This window comes from Trichechus manatus, unplaced genomic scaffold (genome assembly GCF_000243295.1).
Source record: "Trichechus manatus latirostris isolate Lorelei unplaced genomic scaffold, TriManLat1.0 scaffold00187, whole genome shotgun sequence".
Lineage (NCBI taxonomy): Eukaryota > Metazoa > Chordata > Mammalia > Sirenia > Trichechidae > Trichechus > Trichechus manatus.
Window position 1 is genome coordinate 4,825,107 of NW_004444123.1, and position 19,472 is coordinate 4,844,578.

General features: G+C 44.9%; 1 protein-coding gene across 1 annotated transcript in view; it reads left to right on the forward strand.

The window, feature by feature from the left end:
* NEK2 (NIMA related kinase 2) overlaps positions 1–11,845 on the forward strand; it is a 17,415-nt gene extending 5,570 nt beyond the window's left edge. Inside the window, exons 6-8 of the mRNA XM_004387543.2 lie at positions 3,411–3,630; positions 8,058–8,183; positions 10,903–11,845. Of these exons, the coding sequence (XP_004387600.1) occupies positions 3,411–3,630; positions 8,058–8,183; positions 10,903–11,126 (570 nt within the window). The 3' untranslated portion in view covers positions 11,127–11,845. The remainder of the gene's footprint in view (positions 1–3,410; positions 3,631–8,057; positions 8,184–10,902) is intronic.
* Positions 11,846–19,472: the final 7,627 nt, after the last annotated feature.

Below are 19,472 nucleotides of genomic sequence, written 5' to 3' on the forward strand. Positions count from 1 at the left end.
ATGGTACAGCAGGGAAGGTCTAGCTGAAGAGGAGTTACTGGGATGGGTTGTTTGTGGCACTTATTACAGCCACCAGGGCGGGTCAGTAATCAGTGCAGGGCAGGGTCCAGTAGGCCATGCCTGTGCTGCTTGGTGGTGTGATGTTAAGCACATGGTGCAGGTAGGCAGGATGTAGCGGGGAGATGGTTTTGTGTGGAGCTAAGTTGAATATGGGAGAGAGGAGAGAGGAACAGTAGCCAAAAACTTACAAACAAACAAAAAAGAATGCTCGGGGAGCTTGCCGTTGGAGTGGAGAGATGAGAGACTATGAAATGGAGAAAAACAAAAAGGGGAAGAGGAAGGAAAAAAAAGAAAAGAAAAGAATGAATAAATAAAAATCAGAAAGTTCCCAGGGATCCCACCGGTGTGGCTATGAGGTCTGGGGAAGTTGTTCTCAAGTGTTGCAGCACAGCCTGGCTAGAAGGTGTAGAGGTATACAACTCCAGGTATTCAGGGTACAGAAGGAGAAGGAAAACAGAGAGAGATGAGAAACTGAGTAATGAAGAAAGACAAAAAGGGAAAAAGAGGGAAAATAAAACAAAACAAATTAAAAAAAAAAAGAACAGGAAAAGCCCCCCAAAAAACAGAAAAAAAAGAAAAAAAAAAAAAAAACAACTGAAAAAGAAATGCTCTCAGGGATCCCTCTGCACGTCTGTGCAAGCTGAGGGGGTAGGTTCCAAACCAAGCATCACCGCCTGGCCAGAACGGGCACCCAACTCAAGAAAAGGAAAAGAAAACTAACAAACAATTCAAAACAAACAAACAAAAGCCCCGGGATCCCACCAGCGCGGCAGCCCAGATTGGGGAGCAGCTCCACACTTGAATGGAGCTCCACAGCCCCTCAGGAAGAAGCAAAGATGATGCACGGAGCCAGGTATTTGAGCGAAAGGAGGGGGAGGTGGTGAGAGGTAAGGAAGAAAATCAAAAGAAGCGGAAACAAAGCAATACCAGCAGCCAACAATTGGCACTCAGAGAGCCAGCTAGTGTGGGCTGGTGGAATCCAAGCAGCCGGTGCTTCCCAGACAAGAGACTGTGTCCACAGGAAGCAGAGGAGGCCGAGTGTGGGTGAAGAAGGGTAGGGGGTGGGAAAGCGTATATCACAAATTACCGGAGCTCTGCAGCCCCCCAGGAAGAAGCAAAGATGGTGCACGGAGCCAGGTATTTGAGCCAAAGGAGGGGGAGGTGGTGAGAGGTAAGGAAGAAATCAAAAGAAGTGGAAAAAAGCAACACCAGCAGCCAACAGATGGCACTCAGGGAGCCGGCCCGTTTGGGTGGGTGGAATCCAAGCAGCCAGTGCTTCCTGGACAAGAGACTGTGGCCGCGGGAAGCAGAGGAGGCCGAGTGGGGGCGAAGAAGGGTGGGGGGTGGGAAAGCATACATCTTAAATTACTGGTTGTTTTTTCTCCCACTGGAAGCTCCGTGAAGCTGCCCCCTCGCACCCCCTGCTCGCCAGTCTCCGACTGGAGTCCAAGACGGCGGATCCACGCCGCGTTAGCTGATAGGGGACCCCTGCATGAATCCCTCCCCACTCTCCACTCTGTGCCAGTTTTCCCACTCCATTTGGTGCTTGGCTGAGTTCTTTATCTCTTCACTTGATGCCTTAGGGTTTCAGGATTGTTGTTTTGTCTGTTCGGCTCAGTTTTTCAGATCTTTGCTGTGGAGGGACGGGGTGGTGCTTCTGCCTAGAGCGCCATTTTGCCAGAAGTCCTCTTTCAGTTAGATTTTGGAGTACAGTCATGTGCTGCGTAACGTCTGTTTGGGCAACATCTGACCACATAGACATCTGTGGTCCCATAAAGTTATAATAGAGTTTAGAATCCCAGTTGGAGAACGGGATGTAGCGGGTGTAACGGGACATAGTGAATGCAACAGCTTCCCGCACACAGCACATGTGTCTCATGTCTCTCGTATATAGGCAGCCCCCAGGTTCCAAACAAGATCTCTTCCTAAGTCTGTCTTTAAGTCGAATTTGTAGATAAGTCAGAACAGGCATATACGGTTCTTATTTAGCGTCAGTCAAATGTTTGTCTTAATATATAGCATATATTTTACCTTTCTATGGATATAAAACACTTAACAAATACTTCCAGCCCGCACAGTGTTTTCCTGAACGTCATAAAGTAGTGTATGCATTCATTATTATGAACCATTGTATGTATTTAACTCAAATTTTTAATATAATAGGCTTTATGGCAGTCCGTTCTTAAGTGTAAGTTGTCTGTAAGTTGGATACTCGTAACCCGGGGACTGCCTCTAACATGGTGTTCGCACAAGGTCCAAATCACGTAATGTCCTGTTTCACAGAACGTACTGTGGACGTTAAATGACATGTGACTGTATATATTCTCTCTCCTAGAGCAATGGAGACCAAAGAAACATTACATGTATTTCCTTAGCTAAATGTACTGTGTTAACACAAGCAAAAACATTGTAAATTTGGCAAACTGGACATCCTTGCTGGCCTACCTTCTGTGCTTTCTTTATTTCTCCTCCCACTCTCTGCTCTGCTGACAGATGGTTGGTAGCAGAAAAGATTGCAGAAAGCATCCAAATGCTCAGTTCCCCCTGTCCTGGCCTACCTCTAAGTGGCAGGTGGTAAGGGAAAGGGCCAGAAATAAGACTTTATTACTCTGCCTTTAGCTCTTACTGAGAGTTTAGAGACCAGTAAAAGGGGAGTCTAAAAAAAGTGGTGGGAAAGCAGCTTGAATGAAGAAATTGATTATGTAGGAAAGATTTGGCCATGGGGTGGAGAGGGAGATGTAGAATCATAAAGAAGGATATAGGTGAAGTAACAAGATTGAAGGTCAGTGAGAAAGTATCCTGCTTAACGTAGCTTAGAGACGTAAGGGAAGTAACCAGTACCAGTTGCCTTGGAGTTGATTCCAACTTCTGGAGACCTCATGGTGCCTGAGTAGAACTGTGCTCCATAGAGTTTTCAATGGCTGATTTATTAGGAGTAGATCTCCAGGCCTTTTTTCCGAGGCGCCTTTGAGTAGATGCAAAGCTCTAAACTTTCAGTTAGCGGCCAAGTGTGTTAACTGTTTACGCCACCCAAGGACTCCTTCCCCTAAAACAGACCTCTACCAAGCACCGACACAAGATATCCAAAAGTACTTTAGAGATTGGGCCTCCTTAGAAAGGTTAGAAGGTTGGGGAGTGGGTGGGGAGTAAGTTAAATCTAGATAATCTTGTGGATCCAGAACCTTGAGTTAAAGCCACCAGTGAACTTGCTTTTCCTGATATTTAAGACTCATCCATAAAAGAGTCCTCTCTTTCACCTTGGAACTGTGTGTACCTTTTAATGTAACTGCTGTCTTAGGATGAGCATTCTCTTATGGAATCTGGCTGTGACACTGCATATTTTTTCCCAGGATTACCATCGACCTTCTGTGGAAGAAATTCTTGAGAACCCTTTGATAGCAGACTTGGTTGCAGAAGAGCAAAGAAAAAACCCTCAGAGAAGAGGGCGACGCTTAGCGGAGTCAGGCAAGTTGCAGGATTCCAGCCCGGTAACGAGTGAGCTCAAACTAAAGGAGCTGCAGTTACAGGAGCGAGAGCGAGCCCTCAGAGCAAGAGAAGAAAGACTGGAGCGTAAGTCTGAATGGGGGTCGAAGCAAAGGAGAGCTACGGGAGGGTTATTTTGATGTGTGTGAATGTTATTCAGACAATATTTTATATGCGTGTGTTCTCTTAGAACATTCTTATAAGCATTTGAAACACCAAAATATATTTTGTAAACTAATAACTAAGCTTGCTGGCCCTGCGTACTTGCCTTCTTTCTCTGAGATCAGTTGTAAGTCATTGTATTGTTGGACACCAACTGTGATGGCTGACAAATAGCGTTTATGCTTTGCTATGTTGTTGTCAGGTGCCGTCTAGTTGGTTCGGACTCATAGCGACCCTATGCACAACAGAAGAACACTGCCTGGTCCTGCGCCATTCTCACAATTGTTGCTATGCTTGAGCCCATTATTGCAGCCACTGTGTCAGTCCATCTCGTTGAGGGTCTTCCTCTTTTTCGCTGAACCTCTACTTTACCAAGCATGATGTCGTTCTCCAGGGATTGGTCCCTCCTGATAATACGTCCAAAGTACATGAGATGATGTCTTGCCATCCTCGCTTCTGAGGAGCATTCTGGCTGTACTTCTTCCAAGACGGATTTGTTTGTTCTTTTGGCAGTCCATGGTATATTCAGTATTCTTCACCAACACCCCAATTCAAAGGTGTCAATTTTTCTTCCTTATTCATTGTCCAGCTTTCACATGCTGATGAGGTGATTGAAAACACCATGGCTTGGGTCAGGCCCACCTTAGTCCTCAAGGTGACATCTTTGCTTTTCAACACTTTAAAGAGATCTCTTGCAGCAGATTTGCCCAGTGCAATGCAACGTTTGATTTCTTGACTGCTGCTTCCATGGGCACTGACTGTAGATCCAAGTAAAATGAAATCCTTGACAACTTCAGTCTTTTCTCTGTTTATCACCATGTTGCTTATTGGTCCGGTTGAGGATTTTTGTTTTCTTCATGTTGAGGTGTAATCCATACTGAGGGCTGTAGTCTTTGATCTTCACCAGTTAGTGCTTCAAGTCCTCTTCACTTTCAGCAAGCAAGGTCGTGTCATCTGCATAACACAGGTTGTTAATGAGTCTTTCTCCAATCTTGATGCCCCGTTCTTCTTCCTATAGTCCAGCTTCTCAGGTTATTTGCTCAGCATACAGATTGAATAGGTATGGTGAAAGGATACAACCCTGACGTACACCTTTCCTGACTTTAAACCATGTAGTATCCCCTTGTTCTGTTCGAACGACTGCCTCTTGATCTATGTACGTTCCTCATGAGCACAATTAAGTGTTCTGGAATTCCCATTCTTGCAATGTTATCCATAATTTGTTATGATTCACACAGTTGAATGCCTCACCATAGTCAATAAAACACAGGTAAACATCTTTCTGGTATTCTCTGCTTTCAGCCAGGATCCATCTGACATCAGCAATGATATCCCTGGTTCCATGTCCTCTTCTAAATCCAGCTTGAATTTTTGGCAGTTCCCTGTCTATACTGCTGCAGCCGCTTTTGAATGATCTTCAGCAAAATTTTGCTTGCATGTGATATTAACGGTATTGTTTGATAATTTCTGCATTCTGTTGGATCACTTTTCTTGAGAATAGGCATAAATATGGGTCTCTTCCAGTCAGTTGGCCAGGTAGCTCTCTTCCAAATTTCTTGGCATAGACGAGTGAGCAATTCCAGTGCTGCATCCATTTGTTAAAACATCTCAATTGGTATTCTGTCAATTCCTGGAGCTTTGTCTTTCACCAATGCCTTCAGTGCAGCTTGGACTTCTTCCTTCAGTACCGTCGGTTCCTGATCATATGTTATCTCCTACAAAGGTTGAATGTTGACCAATTCTTTTTGGTATAGTGACTCTGTGTATTCCTTCCATCTTCTTTTGATGCTTCCTGCGTTGTTTAACATTTTCCCCATAGAATCCTTCAGTATTGCAACTCAGGGCTTGAATTTTTTCCACAGGTCTTTCAGCTTGAGAAATGCTAAACGTGTTCTTTGCTCTTGGTTTTCTATCTCCAGGTCTTTGCACATGTCATCAAAATACTTTACTATGTCTTCTTGAGCCGCCCTTTGAAATCTTCTGTTCAGCTCTTTTACTTCATCATTTCTTCCTTTCGCTTTAGCTACTCGACTTTCAAGAGCAAGTTTCAGAGTCTCGTCTGACATCCATTTAGATCTTTTCTTTCTATCCTGTCTTTTTAATGACCTCTTGCTTTCTTTGTGTATGATGTCCTTGAAGTCATTCCACAGCTCATCTGGTCTTTGGTCACTAGTGTTCAACGCATTAAATCTATTCTAGAGATGGTCGTAGTTTGGCTCTTGTGGACTTGTTCTAATTTTCTTCAGTTTTGACTTTGCTATACTTTGCTATAGAGTTACTTTTTTTCTTTCTCTTCTTTAAATACCGTAAGGTTTTTTCACTGTAAAGGAAGGTCTTGGAATTCGCTGCCTTCCATAATAAAAGCCATTACTTCTACCTTCTAAAATGGCTGCACTAACACCGTTTCAGGTCTAAAATCCTACAATATATAGTTAGATATGTTCAGGCAATTCAATAGAGAAAATGGGTACAAGATATTCTAGGTTTATAAACAATACTCTGATGGCTGTTGACATTAACTTGCTGGGTATTGACTGAGTAGGTGCTAATTAGTTTTGATGGTGAAAATCTCTGCTTCACCAAGGTGAGCGCTGCTACCAAGGTTTTAGAATTACCCGAGGTAGCAACCGCAGGGAGGCTCTTCATTTTAAGTGAAGAGACTACTGATGGGGCTGTGTTTCCTGCCGCCCTTACAACAATCCTGATCTCAGTTCTGCAGCTTTGTGCCCAATGCAGACTTTAAATACTTTTTGTCTATTTATTTATTTAATATTATATTGTGTTTTAGGTGAAAGTTTATGTAGCAGATTAGGTTCCCATTAACAATTTTTATACAGATTGTTCCGTGACGTGGGTTACAACTTTACAATGTGTCGGCATTCTCATTATTTCTATTCTGTTTGTTCTGTTTACGTTGATGTAGCTGCCCTGCGCCTCCTTGCCTTCTCATCTTTGCTTTTGGATGAAGTTGACTGTTTGGTCTCATACAGTTGATTGTTTAAGGGAGCACATTACTCACTAATCTATAATATAATCTATTATTTGGCTGAAAGGTGACCTCCAGAAATAGCTTCAGTTCCAAGTTAAAAGAGTATTTTAGGGCGATACTCTTGGGGATTCCTCTAGTCTCTATTGGTCCAGTAGGTCTGCTCTTTCTTAGGAATTTGAATTTTGTTTTACACTTTTTCTCCCTTCTGTCCTGGACCTTTTATTATGTCCCTAGTCAGAATGGTCTGTAGTGGTAGCTGGGCACCATCTAGTTCTTCTGGTCTCAGGTTAGAAGAGGCCGTGGTTCATGTGGGCTATTAGTCCTGTGGACTAGTTTTCTTCATTCTCTTTTACTCCAGATGCGTGGAGACCAATAGTTGTGTCTTAGATGGCTGCTCGCAAGCTTTTAAGAGCTCAGACGCTACTCACCAAACTAGGATGTAGAATTTACATATTTAAATGTGCCTGTAAAGAGTCCAATGCATTGGTTTATGTTTTACTTTTTAATGACAATTAAATATTGTACAGTATTGTAAGATATGCTAAACTATATAGCAGCTTATCTGGAAATCTTTTTTGACTCTTTTGTCAAAAGATTCTGTACACAGCAAAACAAAACTTGTTCTTAAAACTTACCTCAATGAGACTAAATGGGCAGCTCCTGTCCAGAGGCGAGATGAGAAGGCAGAGAGGGTCAGGAGCTGGTTGAAAGGACATGGAAAATCCACGGCGGAAAGGAAGATTGTGCTGTCACAGTATAGGAAGAGCAAGTAGGGTCACAAAGTAATGTATGTATAAATTTTTGTATGAGACACTAACTTGAATTGTAAACTTTCACTTAAAGCACAACAATAAAAAAAAAAAAAAACTTAGTGTTTTGTAATTTCATATAGCACCTGGCATCTGAGCACTTTCTGAATTCTGGGCCATGAAGAAATAATATCCTTTGTTACAAATCTAAAGAACTACCTCCTGAGATGTGGTGTTTCTTTCTATTTGGGTGCTTTTATTCAACTAGAAGAAGGAGGTTTTGTACTGTGAGGCCGGGTGAGACCGCTGAAGGTGAACTGTTGTCTGCAGAGATGGCTTTAGTTTTTGCTTCCCGCACATGACCAAAGGTTGAAGCTAACTCTGTGCTCGTGTGTAAACCAGTCCTTACAGGATAACGCAAGCAGCATATGAAAACACTAAATTCAGAACTAGCACGATCAGGTTGACCAGAGCATACAGTAAGAAATCTTCCACAGAACATGACTAACCAGTGATCAGGCATGCTGAGACAAAGAGGTAAGATTACCAAACGTAAATTATTTTATACCCAAAGCCACTTGTTAATTTCTTTCTTTTTTAATTCCCTTTTAAAGAAAAGGAGCGTGAGATTTGTATTCGTGAGAGACTTGCAGAGGATAAGCTGGCGAGAGCGGAAAGTCTGTTAAAGAATTACAGCCTGCTGAAGGAGCAGAAGCTCCTGTCTCTGGCAAGTAATCCAGGTATGAGAACCAACCCAGAAAACAAGGACGGGTACCGCAAATGAAGAACAGCCCACAAGTGTGGCGCTGAAGATGCCTGTGGTCGCTCTTTTGATTTACAGAGTCTCAAATTTTAAGATGAATTTCATTGAATATGTGCATTCAAATGGATGTAAGATTGTGTTACAGCAATGGTTTATTTACTGGGTTCATAGACCTCAGGCCATGAGTCATAATAATTTCACCTTTGATCTTATTTACCTGATTAAATTACATGCTTAATATTCAATATTTATTTTTGAAAATTAGAACATTTAAAAAGTACTATGGATTCCAGATTTTTCTCTGGTTATATTATCAAAACTCTGCATTTTTGGATTCAAGTTTCAAGCAAAGACTCTAGCATTTTAATACTGTGATGGCTCATCCTTCCTGAAAGGTGGGAGACCAGCTGCAGAACTGGCCATTGTTTCGGGGCCTTTGCTAAGTCCTGTTCAAGCTGAAATACGTACTTGTCAAAATTTGGATTATCCTGTATCTCCATCTGCTCTGTGTCTTTCCATCTTCATTCAGTCTGGTATGTAGAAAGTACTGGCTCTCTCACGGCCCTGTCTTGGTGTGCGCATCGCCCCACCGCTGCTCTAGAGAGGTGCGGCATTGCAGAGACAGTGAACCAACGTCCAACATTTTCCCCGTTCATGGAAACCCTAAGTCTAATTTAAGCTACTCGATCTTTAAGATCATGTTAAGTGTTAAGCATGCTTTCTGTTGATTTTTTTTTACATCAGATTTCTTTTTTTTTTTATTGTGCTTTAGATGAAGGTTTACAAAGCAAAGTAGTTTCTCATTAAATAATACACATATTGTTTTCTGACATTGGTTGCCTCTGTTGGTTTCTTCATGACAAAAATTATTTTTAAAAGTTTTTTGTTGGTTTTAAAAATTAAGTATGTGTATTTTCAGTGAAATTTAGTCAGTTCTTATGACTCCCTTGTGCTGTGTAGGAAAGGATCTCTTAAGGCTGTCATTTTCATCTTTAATAAATTGAGGGAATCTGATTACATCAGTGATCATGACAGCATTTTGTAAACGGAACTGACAAAAAGAAATTACTTCAGTTATTTTGATGATTTCTGGTAACTTTACAGTGAATAGGTGATGGTAGTGAATGAAACTAGTGATAGAAGAAAATGAAACAAGAGTTACATAAAACTTCGGCTTCGTCTCTGTTAAAATATCCTCTTCCTTGTTTTTTCACTGTCACTATCCACCATTTCCGTATTTTCATGATCCTTGTTTCAGCTTTTCTTAGACTGCGTGCTGCCCTTTATAGAAGGACTCTAGTCATGATCATGGCGGTAGAGCTCGGGAGTTCTCTCCGGGCGAGTTCACGCGTCAGACCCATTGTAGAGCACTGCTGAAGACCTGATCGGGACGCGCTTCTAGTTAAAGAGTTTGTGTACATCTTGCCCTGAATAGCCTTAGAGCCAAGGATGAAAACATCTAGATAAGGATGTATTTCATTTTATGGGATACATAGATAGTATGTGAACCATGTATGTGAACCATGGCAGGTACTTGAAATGAGCGGTAGGAAATCTAGTATCCACTGGGGCTAGGAGACGTTTTGAAGTTCTCAGCACTGAAATACCAGGCATGTCAGAGCCCTAAGGTAGAAAACAAAGCAGTGGGGAACAGGTGTCACTGTGAACCCAGAACAGTTCTGAATATCCTCTTCCCATCCTTGGGCTATGAAATTCAAACATGAAGAAAATATAAATACATCAAGATCATCACTATCTTCTTTTTTAAAGCCATTCTTAGTTTATTTAATGAACTACTAATTCTTTTTATAAAACTATCCTATTAGTAAGATAATGTTGGTTTGCAAATTCACTGTGATGTCTATATTTTCTTCTTTTAACGGTGTGTATTGAATTTACTCTATGTGACTGTATATGAGCTGGCTGTGGTAATAAAAGATGGGTTTATTTGAAACAATGGAGTTAAGGTCTTAAAAGCGATCAACAACTTTGCTTTGAAGCAGAATCGGTGTCTGCAGTGGGAAGTCAGAGCCAGGAGACAATGGGAAGGAAGTGTTCTGTGCCCTCCTACCCGGACCTTTTCCAGTTCTTTGGCCTGGAGTGCTCTTCCTCCAGGCAGCAGCAGGCTGACTTCCTCCTCACTGGCATCGGGTCACTGCTCAGAAGGCACCTCCGTGGGAGGCTTTCTCTGGTCACTCCACACGCCACCCGGCGTTTCTGGTTCCCCTTCTCCGTGTAATTTTTTCCCTGTAGCACTTCTACCGCCTCATAGTCTTCATGTGTACTTGTTTATCTGTTCATGGTCTGTCTCCTCCTGCTAGAATAGGGCCATGCTTTTCTGGAAGCAATGTGTCCTAGATAAAATGGCACTTATTTTCAAGAATAGGGATAAATAACATTGATTTCTAAAAGTTTAATGTTATGGCTCATAATCCCCAGTGCGTTTAATCTTAGGAGAAAAAGTTAATTGTTAAGAGAGTAAAACATGTTCCTTGATTTTTGGAACATTCAAAGGTTATTTGGACTGAAGGGCTGATTGGTTTCTGCCCAGCCCACCCCTCACCTCCTACCCCAGATTTCCAATGAGCATGAAGAGTAAATGAGTATTTTTGGCTAAGTGTGGATAAGAATGACAGGGTGGAGGAGTTGAACGCCTGTTCTAGTACTCAAAAGCCTCTTTGTTTTTCTTTTTAAAGACCTCGATCTTCCATCCTCGATGATTAAGAAGAAAGTTCATTTCAGTGGGGAAAGTAAAGAGAATGTCATGAGGAGTGAGAATTCAGAGAATCTGCTGACCTCAAAATCCAAGTGCCGAGATCTGAAGAAACGGCTTCATGCTGCTCAGCTGCGTGCTCAAGCCCTGTCAGATATCGAAAAAAACTATCACCTGAAAAGCAGACAGATCCTGGGCATGCGCTAGCCTAGCCAGGAGACACCGAGCTGTGTATAGTGCTTAATATCGCCCAGCCTTTAAAGATTGATGTTCAACTGCTGTAGCCTTATAGACTTGGTTCCACGAGCCGTGCCTTTGGTACAAGAAGCGCGACACTTTGGAATTGCTTTTGCTGTTCTTCAGCAACAGCTGTAGAAAGTGCCCGCACCTTGCCTCGTTTTCGCTTTTTTACTGGTAGCTGAGAACACTTTATAGAAAGAAGGACACTTTCCTCCTTGGCTGGATTTTTAGTCCTGTGTGCGATGACACTGGAAACACGAGATGCCACATTCTAAGCCTTGGGGGGAAATAATGTTACGAAAAGTACTTACCTGGGAGTGGCACTTAGGAGAAGTTTTCAGTGACTGAGTGGTGTGCTTACGATTGTCATGTCTAGGTTTAAATTTTAAGTCTGAGGTTTTAAACGTTCTTGAGCTTCTTAGAAAACTTAATTGGGTACAGATGGGTCACAATAACCTGACATCTGGCTTAGAAATACCCCACTACTCTGTAGTGCAAATCTACCGCCTTTTGTGAAAATTCATCACTGTGCTGTCTATATTTTTTTCCTTTCTATGCTATTTAACAGTATATGTTAAATTTAACCTGTTTTACAGTACGTGAACTGGCTGTCATTTACCCACCTCTTTCTCAGTAAATAAAAAGAGTTCTTTAGTTTTCCTATGTTTATGTCTCTTTCATTTATCCACCTCTTGGCGGAAGGAGCGTGTGTGTGACTCGCAGGCATCGCAGGGGAGGGAAATGCACGTGGACCTGGTGCTCAGGAGAGCTGCAGGGATGCTTTCCGCTCATCTCATCAGTCCGTCTCAGCCAGCGTTCCTCGTGCGGGAGGGTGCTCTTACCCCCTGGGGGGACGGGGACAGGGGACGGATGGCAGTGTCTGGAGACACCTGATTGTCATGACTGGGGCGAAGGGACCACCAGCATCTGGTGGAAAGGCCAGGGGGTGCTGCCCTTCCTACAGCGCACAGGACGGCCCCCACCACAAATTGTCAGTTGTGCTGCTCTCGGGAAGCCCGGTCTAAGCTCTAACTTATACTATTTTCCCACCTTTGAAGGGAACTTATTTTGGATTTTGATGAATGTTTTTATATGTCTGATTTTTAATATGAATGAACGGTCCTTGCTGTGTCCATCACATTTTTTCATGTGATGCTTTTCTGGCAGTGCTAATCATTTTAGCTTAATGAAATAAGACCAAGTTATGAAGGGTTAATAATGACAGGAAATAGCTCCTTTCTATAAACTGCTTCATTACACAGCTGGTAATGTAGTTCTATCAAAGACAAATGATGATATCCAAACACTCAGAAACTGACACTCATGCCTTTATGTTATATCCAGAAATTAACTAATCCTAGTGGGACCATTTTGATATAAATGTTGAGTATAAGTCCTGATTAGCTACATTATTTGCAGGGCACAGTGCAAAATCAAAGTGTGGGGCTCTGTTCAAAAAGCAGGGAAAAAGCACCGTCAAAGGTGGACGGAACGCCTTTTCCCTTCTTGCCCAGGTGCGCGCTCTGCTCATGGCGTTATTTGCTATTTAGCTTTGTTCTAAGTAAAGGACTATTACATTTAAATGATTAGCGTGAATTTTACCATTCATCTTTATATTGTGCGATGCCAGCTTTAAATGCAAATGTCAGAGCATTTCTTGTGTGTGAAATCACTGAAATTACACAATCTGTATTTTGTGGCTTGTCCCTGGCGGGGCCTCAAGTTGGCCTCAAAGGTACAAGCCAGACTCAGGAAGGTAGGAGAAGAGAAGAGGGGACCCCCACCCCCAATGTCAATCCAGCTAAGAGAGTGCTCCCAGGCGTGGGCACACTTGCTGACCCTCCTGGACCCCTGGGGACTTCGACACTGGCGTGTTCTCAATTGCCCCTCCCTCCTATGAGCTGTACCCCTGCCAGGGGAGGGGTGTCTGGAGAAGTCCAGCCAGGAAGCTGTCTTTCCCACAGGCCCACTGCCCCCATCCATGGCAAATGAGCAACCCCCAAGGATCTTTAAGCCTCCAAGCTGGGACTTAGTTTGTACCTGGATCAGGGATGGGCAAGAGGCTTGTCCCCCCCAAGACTTGGCTCCTAGCTGGCTGCTCACCAGACAGGCCATGGGGCTACCAGTGAGGGGTAGAGGGGGAAGAAAGGAGCGTGGGCATGGCTGGGGAGCCACTACCATGTCCCGCCCTGAGAGGCTTCGAGGCATGGGGCACCCAACACTGACCCTCTAGCCCATACCTAGGCCCTTGCTGGGAGCAGAGGGTGGCAGTGGTCACAGGGTGGGGAGACAGCAGGGGCAGTTTGTGGGTCCGGGCCCCAGAGGTCAGGGGAGCACATGGCTGAGAGGTGGCAGAAGGCAGGCCCATGCGTCAGCCGACTCTAAGCCTCCACGCGTGCTTCATTTCTCCATCAATTCACTTACAAAACACTCAAAGACGAAATTACTAAGAATTTCAAGATGGCAGCCACAGAGCATTAAACCCCAAGCATAGAGCCCTCTGCTACTGCACTGGCCTCACACCTGTGAAGCCAGCCTTTCCTCAGGAAACTCCTCTCCCACCTTAGAAAATACTAAGTTTTCTTTTCATTTTGAAAGCTGTGGCATGCTGGATAGCTTCTCCAGTTTTCTCCATCCCAGACTCCACCTTTGTTTTCACTCATTCCTTCATTCAGCCCACAAACACTTTACCAGCACCTACTGTCAGTTGTAGAGAGGTGCTTTAGGTGCTGAAGATACTACAGTGAAGAAGTACTGAAATTCCTGCCCTTGTGGAGATTCCATTCCAATGGGGGAAGACAGTAAACAAACAAAATACAGCCTATGTTAGTGGTGAGTGCTGAGATCAGAAAAAGCCGGAAAGGGGAGTGGGAATGGTGGGGCTGCAATTTTAAAGAGGTGGCCATTAAGGGGTGCAGCAGGAAGAAGAGGAGGCTGACAGGAGGTCAAGGTTGAGGTGGGGGTGAAGGAGGAGAAAAGGAAAGGGGAGTTTGAGGAGCTGGGGAGTGCGGGAGGGGGGAGGGAGAAAGGGAGATGGTATTCAAGTGAGAAGGTAACCAGGTGACTCCGACTCATGGCGGCCCCATGGGTGTCAGAGTAGATCTGTGCTCCATAGGGTTTTCAATGGCTGACTTTTCAGAACTGGATCGCCAGGCCTTTCTCCTGAGATGCCTCTGGGTGGACTTAAACCTCCAGCCTTTCAGTTAGCAGCCAAGTGTGTTAACAGTTTGCACCACCCAGGGACTCCAGTGAGGGGGTAGAGAGGCTGAAATGAGGAAGAGAAGGTGAAGAAACGTGGGGGTTGAAGGTAACTGGGAGAAGCCAAGGGCAGGGCTTGGAAGTGGGCCAGGGGTTGGGACGCTGACAAGTTTTTGTCGGATTATGCATCCCCTCCCCTTCTAGAGCCAGCAGAACCTGGTTCACCTTACCTCTGAAGTGTGGGCGGTGATGCTTGGTGAGAAGGGCTCTCGTTGATGAGAGGTGTCCTACCAAATGGTGTTTCCCCAGAATCTCTTTCTGTGATGCCTTGCTAGACACCAATGCCATACTTACCATGACAGGGTTCACCTGTTTAAACAACAGTTTAACAAGCACGGCCTGCTCAAAGGCCTTTGAAAAAGTGCGTCGAAGATTAACCAGCTGTTCTGAGAGACAAAACCACAAGGTGGCGCCATGTTCTGTTTGAGCCGGAAGGCCCGCACTTCAAGCGTAGCCCTGGCTGCCTGTAGTTAGTAAGGGTACACGCCAGGTGTTGGTTAAATGCCTTATGCCCATTGTTTCATTTAATCCTCCCAGCATCCCTGTGCAGAAGGTGTTACTACCACATTTTACACAGAGAAACTGAAGCTCTGAGATCACAGCTGGAAGAGGCGCAGGTGGTCTCTGACTAAAGCTAGTGTTCCTGTCTATAACTTCTGTGCCCGCCTCCACAAGACAGCAAAAGGTGAGCTTTGTCCCCCAGACCAGCTGGTTTCCCACAGTGATGGGTTAAAGGTGGTACTCCATGACTTTACCCAAGTCAAGTGGTCAGCTGCCTGTTTGAGTGAAGGGCAGACGCAGAGCCAGCATGGTGAAGAGGCTGCGGTCCAGTGGCCTGTGGGCTAGGAAGGATCCCAGTAAGAGCCCAGGTCAAAGGGCTCAAGGGTGGTTGGCCTTCCCCCCTTTTCCTCAGTGTCCTTTTTCTACCTTATGGCTCTCCCCTTCCCCAGAAGATGCCCAGTGCCCTCGGGCTGCCCAGTGTCCTCCCAAGGCCACTTCAAGCAGGCCTGCCCTCCCTGAAGTATTTTGTTTGCTAATGACCTCCTCATTGCAGGACAAAACTCATTCCTCTATGCAACGCTAGGTGGCTGGGAAATGGGGATCCATATTTGATTGTTGGGTTTCACAGGCGAAGGGTGATGAGGCCAATACTTCCAGAGGATGTGCCTGTGGATGGCTAGTTGATGGAGTGTGTGGGTGTGACCCTGGCTTACTCTACCTCACCCTTATGCCACCCGCCATGACCTCCCCCCTCCCCCTACACTGGAAGAACAGGGGTCAGCTGCTGGGATGTCTCCTACTACGCAAAGGTTGAATTCAAAATTCAACACAATATTCAGAGGGGCCATTAGGGGCACCCTACCTCCATGAAGGCACCTGTCCTCCAGCTCTGGGGCACCTCAAGCTTCTGAAATCTCAGATAACTATGGGGGCAGCTAACCATCACTTGACTCCCTCTGGACCACCCAGCAGGAAACACATCCCCCACCCCACTTAGCCCCTAGACTTTCTCTGAGACAACCCACTTTCTCTGACACAACTCACTGTACCTGGGAGTTCTGCCATCTTAGTCACACCTTTACAGGAAATGGTCACAGTGGCTGGTTTTATTCATTATGCTTTTAAAAATGACTTTAAAAAATTATTATGATAACATTATTGTTAAAAATTCAAACAATATATAAGTATATATAGTAAAAATGAAAAAGTAAAAGTTCCCTCACCCACAATGTCACTTTCTCTCTTTCCAGATGCAGCTGTTAACAGTTTGGCATTTCCTTCCAGACCGTGTGTGTGTGGTGTGTGTGTGTGTGTGTGTGTGTGTGTGTGTGTGAGGTGTCTCCATGTATGGTGGTCTCTGTGTGGTCTATGTGTATGTGTTGTCTGAGTGTGTGTATTTAAAACACACTCACAAGTGAGATCTTATTACACCTGTTGTTCTTTGATTTGATTTTTTCAACTAGCAACAATCCTATCTTGTTGGTACATACAAATTCTCTTCATTTGTTTTTTTAAACGGCTGTCTTGTATCACCTTTTACATTCCTCCTAAGATTCCAGGAGGGCAGCCTTACTTTGAGTCTTTAAGGGAACTAGCTCACCTTGAGGAGTTAACCAGCAATGGAGGGAATACAGCCCTGGCCTTAAGAACTTAAGGCCCTGACAGTGAGGTGTGCAGGCACCTTTCAATAATTTACATTCTCCCTCAAATCAGTTCACTTGTTCCAGCCCCAGAATCACTCTCCCCAGCTCTGTCCTTGAGAACATTGTGGCCAATTAACTGGGGAAATAGGTGGACAAAACACAGAAAGACTCCCGGTCATGGTTGGGCTGGCCCCAGAGCATGCTGGGAAAAATCCCATGATGCCTAGCAGAGTCTCAAGGCTCAGGCCCCTGACAAGAACCTCCCCTCTGCTCCTTTTCAGCACCGCATTACCCTGCCTGCTACAGGACAACGTCCAAGTGGCTCCCGCTGGGTCCAAACTCTAAATGCCAAGAGCCTAGACACCCTGACTTAGATGCTTGACAGCTGCCCTGGGTTTGGCATGCTTGTTTAACCTCTGAGCTCCAGTTTCCTCATCTGTAAACAGGGATAGTAATACTGGTCAGATTAAGTGGGATAAACTGTAATAAAAGACCTAGAACAGCACCTGCTCATAAGTTTAGTTCACCTAGTTCCAGGGAAGATTTAAAGTGGCTTGTAAGAATACACGGGTTATAATACAGTGTACCTGTTAAAAGTGGGGAGAAAGAAGAAAACCTAAAGTGAAGCCAGATCATAATCAATTATGCACTTGCCTTTGTTGGGCCACAATCTGGCTCTGAGTTTCCTAGTAGCCAAAGCAAATGGGAGAAAGTGGTGAGTTACCCTCTATTGCCGCTGTTAGTTGCCACTGGATCATCTTTGACTCATGGCGGCCTTACGTGTAACAGAACAAAATGTTGCCCGGTCCTGCACCATCTTCATGATCATTGGTATGTTTGAGGCTGTTGTTTTGACCATGATGATTATCTATTTCACTGAGGCCCATAAAATAACAGCAGTCCACATGCTCAGAAAATATGGAGCCACTCTGGGTACTAAGGAGAGAGGGTTTCTCCTTTGTGCCATAAAAAGAGGACCCTGTGTGGCAGAAGGGACGTCTTCCTTGATGACATCTGTGTGTGATCCAGGGGTCTCCTTTTCACCTGTGCCCTCAACGGAAGCTGCTCAAACCACTCTAAGCTTAAGGCAGCAAAAGCTAGTGTAATTGGGGTAATAATTTTTGAAATATATTGATGTGTCTTTATCTTTCCCAGTTCTCTACCTGTTTGCCCATTTCCAAGGAGTATGCCTTGAGGAGGACAAGGATGGTCACAGCAGGAATGCTAAGGAAAAGAAAAAGTCGTGGATCAGCTTGTGACATCCAAGACACCAAGCATGGCTTTTTAGTCTATGGCATCTGGAAGTTGGGCTTTGGCAAGAGAGAAAGGATTTCCTAAATTCCCTGAGCTCCCACTAACACATGGAGAGCCGGACCTGGAGGACTAGATCAGAGTCTGAGCAAGGATAGAAAGCACCCAGGATGTGAAGTCCACCAGCACTGCTCCTCAACCTTTAGTGTGTACACGAACCATCTGGAGATCTTATAAAAATGCAAATTCTGACTCAGTAGGTCCAGGCTGGGGCTTGAGAATCTACATTTCTAACAAGCTCCCAGGTGGTACTGAGGCTGCTTTCCATGGACCACCCTCTTTTGGCAATGTCTCAGGGACATCAGTGGTAGAGGTGAAAGAGAGAAGAGCCCACCCCTTACAGCCCCAGGGAATTGTGGGAAGAAGGTGGGTGGGGATGGGGATGTGGTGGTCAGACTCCTGTGTCCTGGCCTTCCTGCTCCTGGAGTGGGGAGGCAAGTTGACTTGACTGAGGGGAAAGGAAAAGGCAGAGGACCTTCTGTGCCCTGGTCCCTATTTACGTAGGGAGGCAGGGAGAGTGCTGTGCTGGGTGGATTGTGGCACCATGGCAGCAGGAGACAGTACCTGGTTTGACCTTCTCAAAGCCCGTGGCTTCACATGATGTCGAAGAGACTCAGCTCCTCTGTGTCCCCACAGGGGCTTCCAAACAGTAGCCGAGAGTCTAGCTGGAGACATAGGGCTACACCTGGGTCTCGGCCGAACTGGAGACAACCATACCTCAGAGGGTCGGCATAGCCTCTGGGAACAGAGGAGATGGCCAGTGGGTTGTCTGTGCCAAGAGAAGAGGTTACACACCATGGATACCAGGAGCAGATGCCCCTACAGTGGCCAGGGACAGATGGGGCCAGCCCAGCTCAAGGACCAGGCAGACGGTCACCTAGAGCAGAGAGACATGCAGGGTCCAACTGGGGACCCATCTCACCCACCCACAATGACATGAGGACCACCTAAACCCTAAAAACCCTTTGTCATTAAGTAGATTCCGACTCATAGTGACCCCATGTGTTACTGAGTAGAACTGTGCTCCATAGGGTTTTCTTGGCTGTAATCTTTACAGAAGCAGATTGCCAGGACTTTCTTCTGCAGCATTGCTGGGTGAATTCAAACTGCCAACCTTTTGGTTAGCAGCCGAGTGCACACTGTCTGTGCCATGCAGGGACCTTATGAATATCACAAGCTTTCCTTGTTCCACATAATGAAGCGGGTGGGAAGGGGCGAAATGGCTCATAGGGAGCTGAACTTTGAATTCACTGAACATTTATGCAAAAGGCTGTTTAAACCAGGCAATTAATTCGCCTATTAAATGTTTCCCTCACCACCCAACCAGGTGGAGATTGTGACAATATTAGATTAGTTACAGGAAACAGCAGATCGTTGCTCATCTGAGCAGTATGTGCATTGTGATACCAGGGCTCCAACAAAGAAAATCTGGGATGGTACTCGATAAACAGTCTTTACTGCTAATGAAGGGCGTGCATACCCGGACAGCTTCTTGGAGGGCTCGGCAAAGACGCAGGGACACAGGACTGGGGCTGCACACCTGGGGTGGGTGGCGAAGGGGTGTTCAGTTGAGACATCCAAGTGGAGACACAATTAAAGC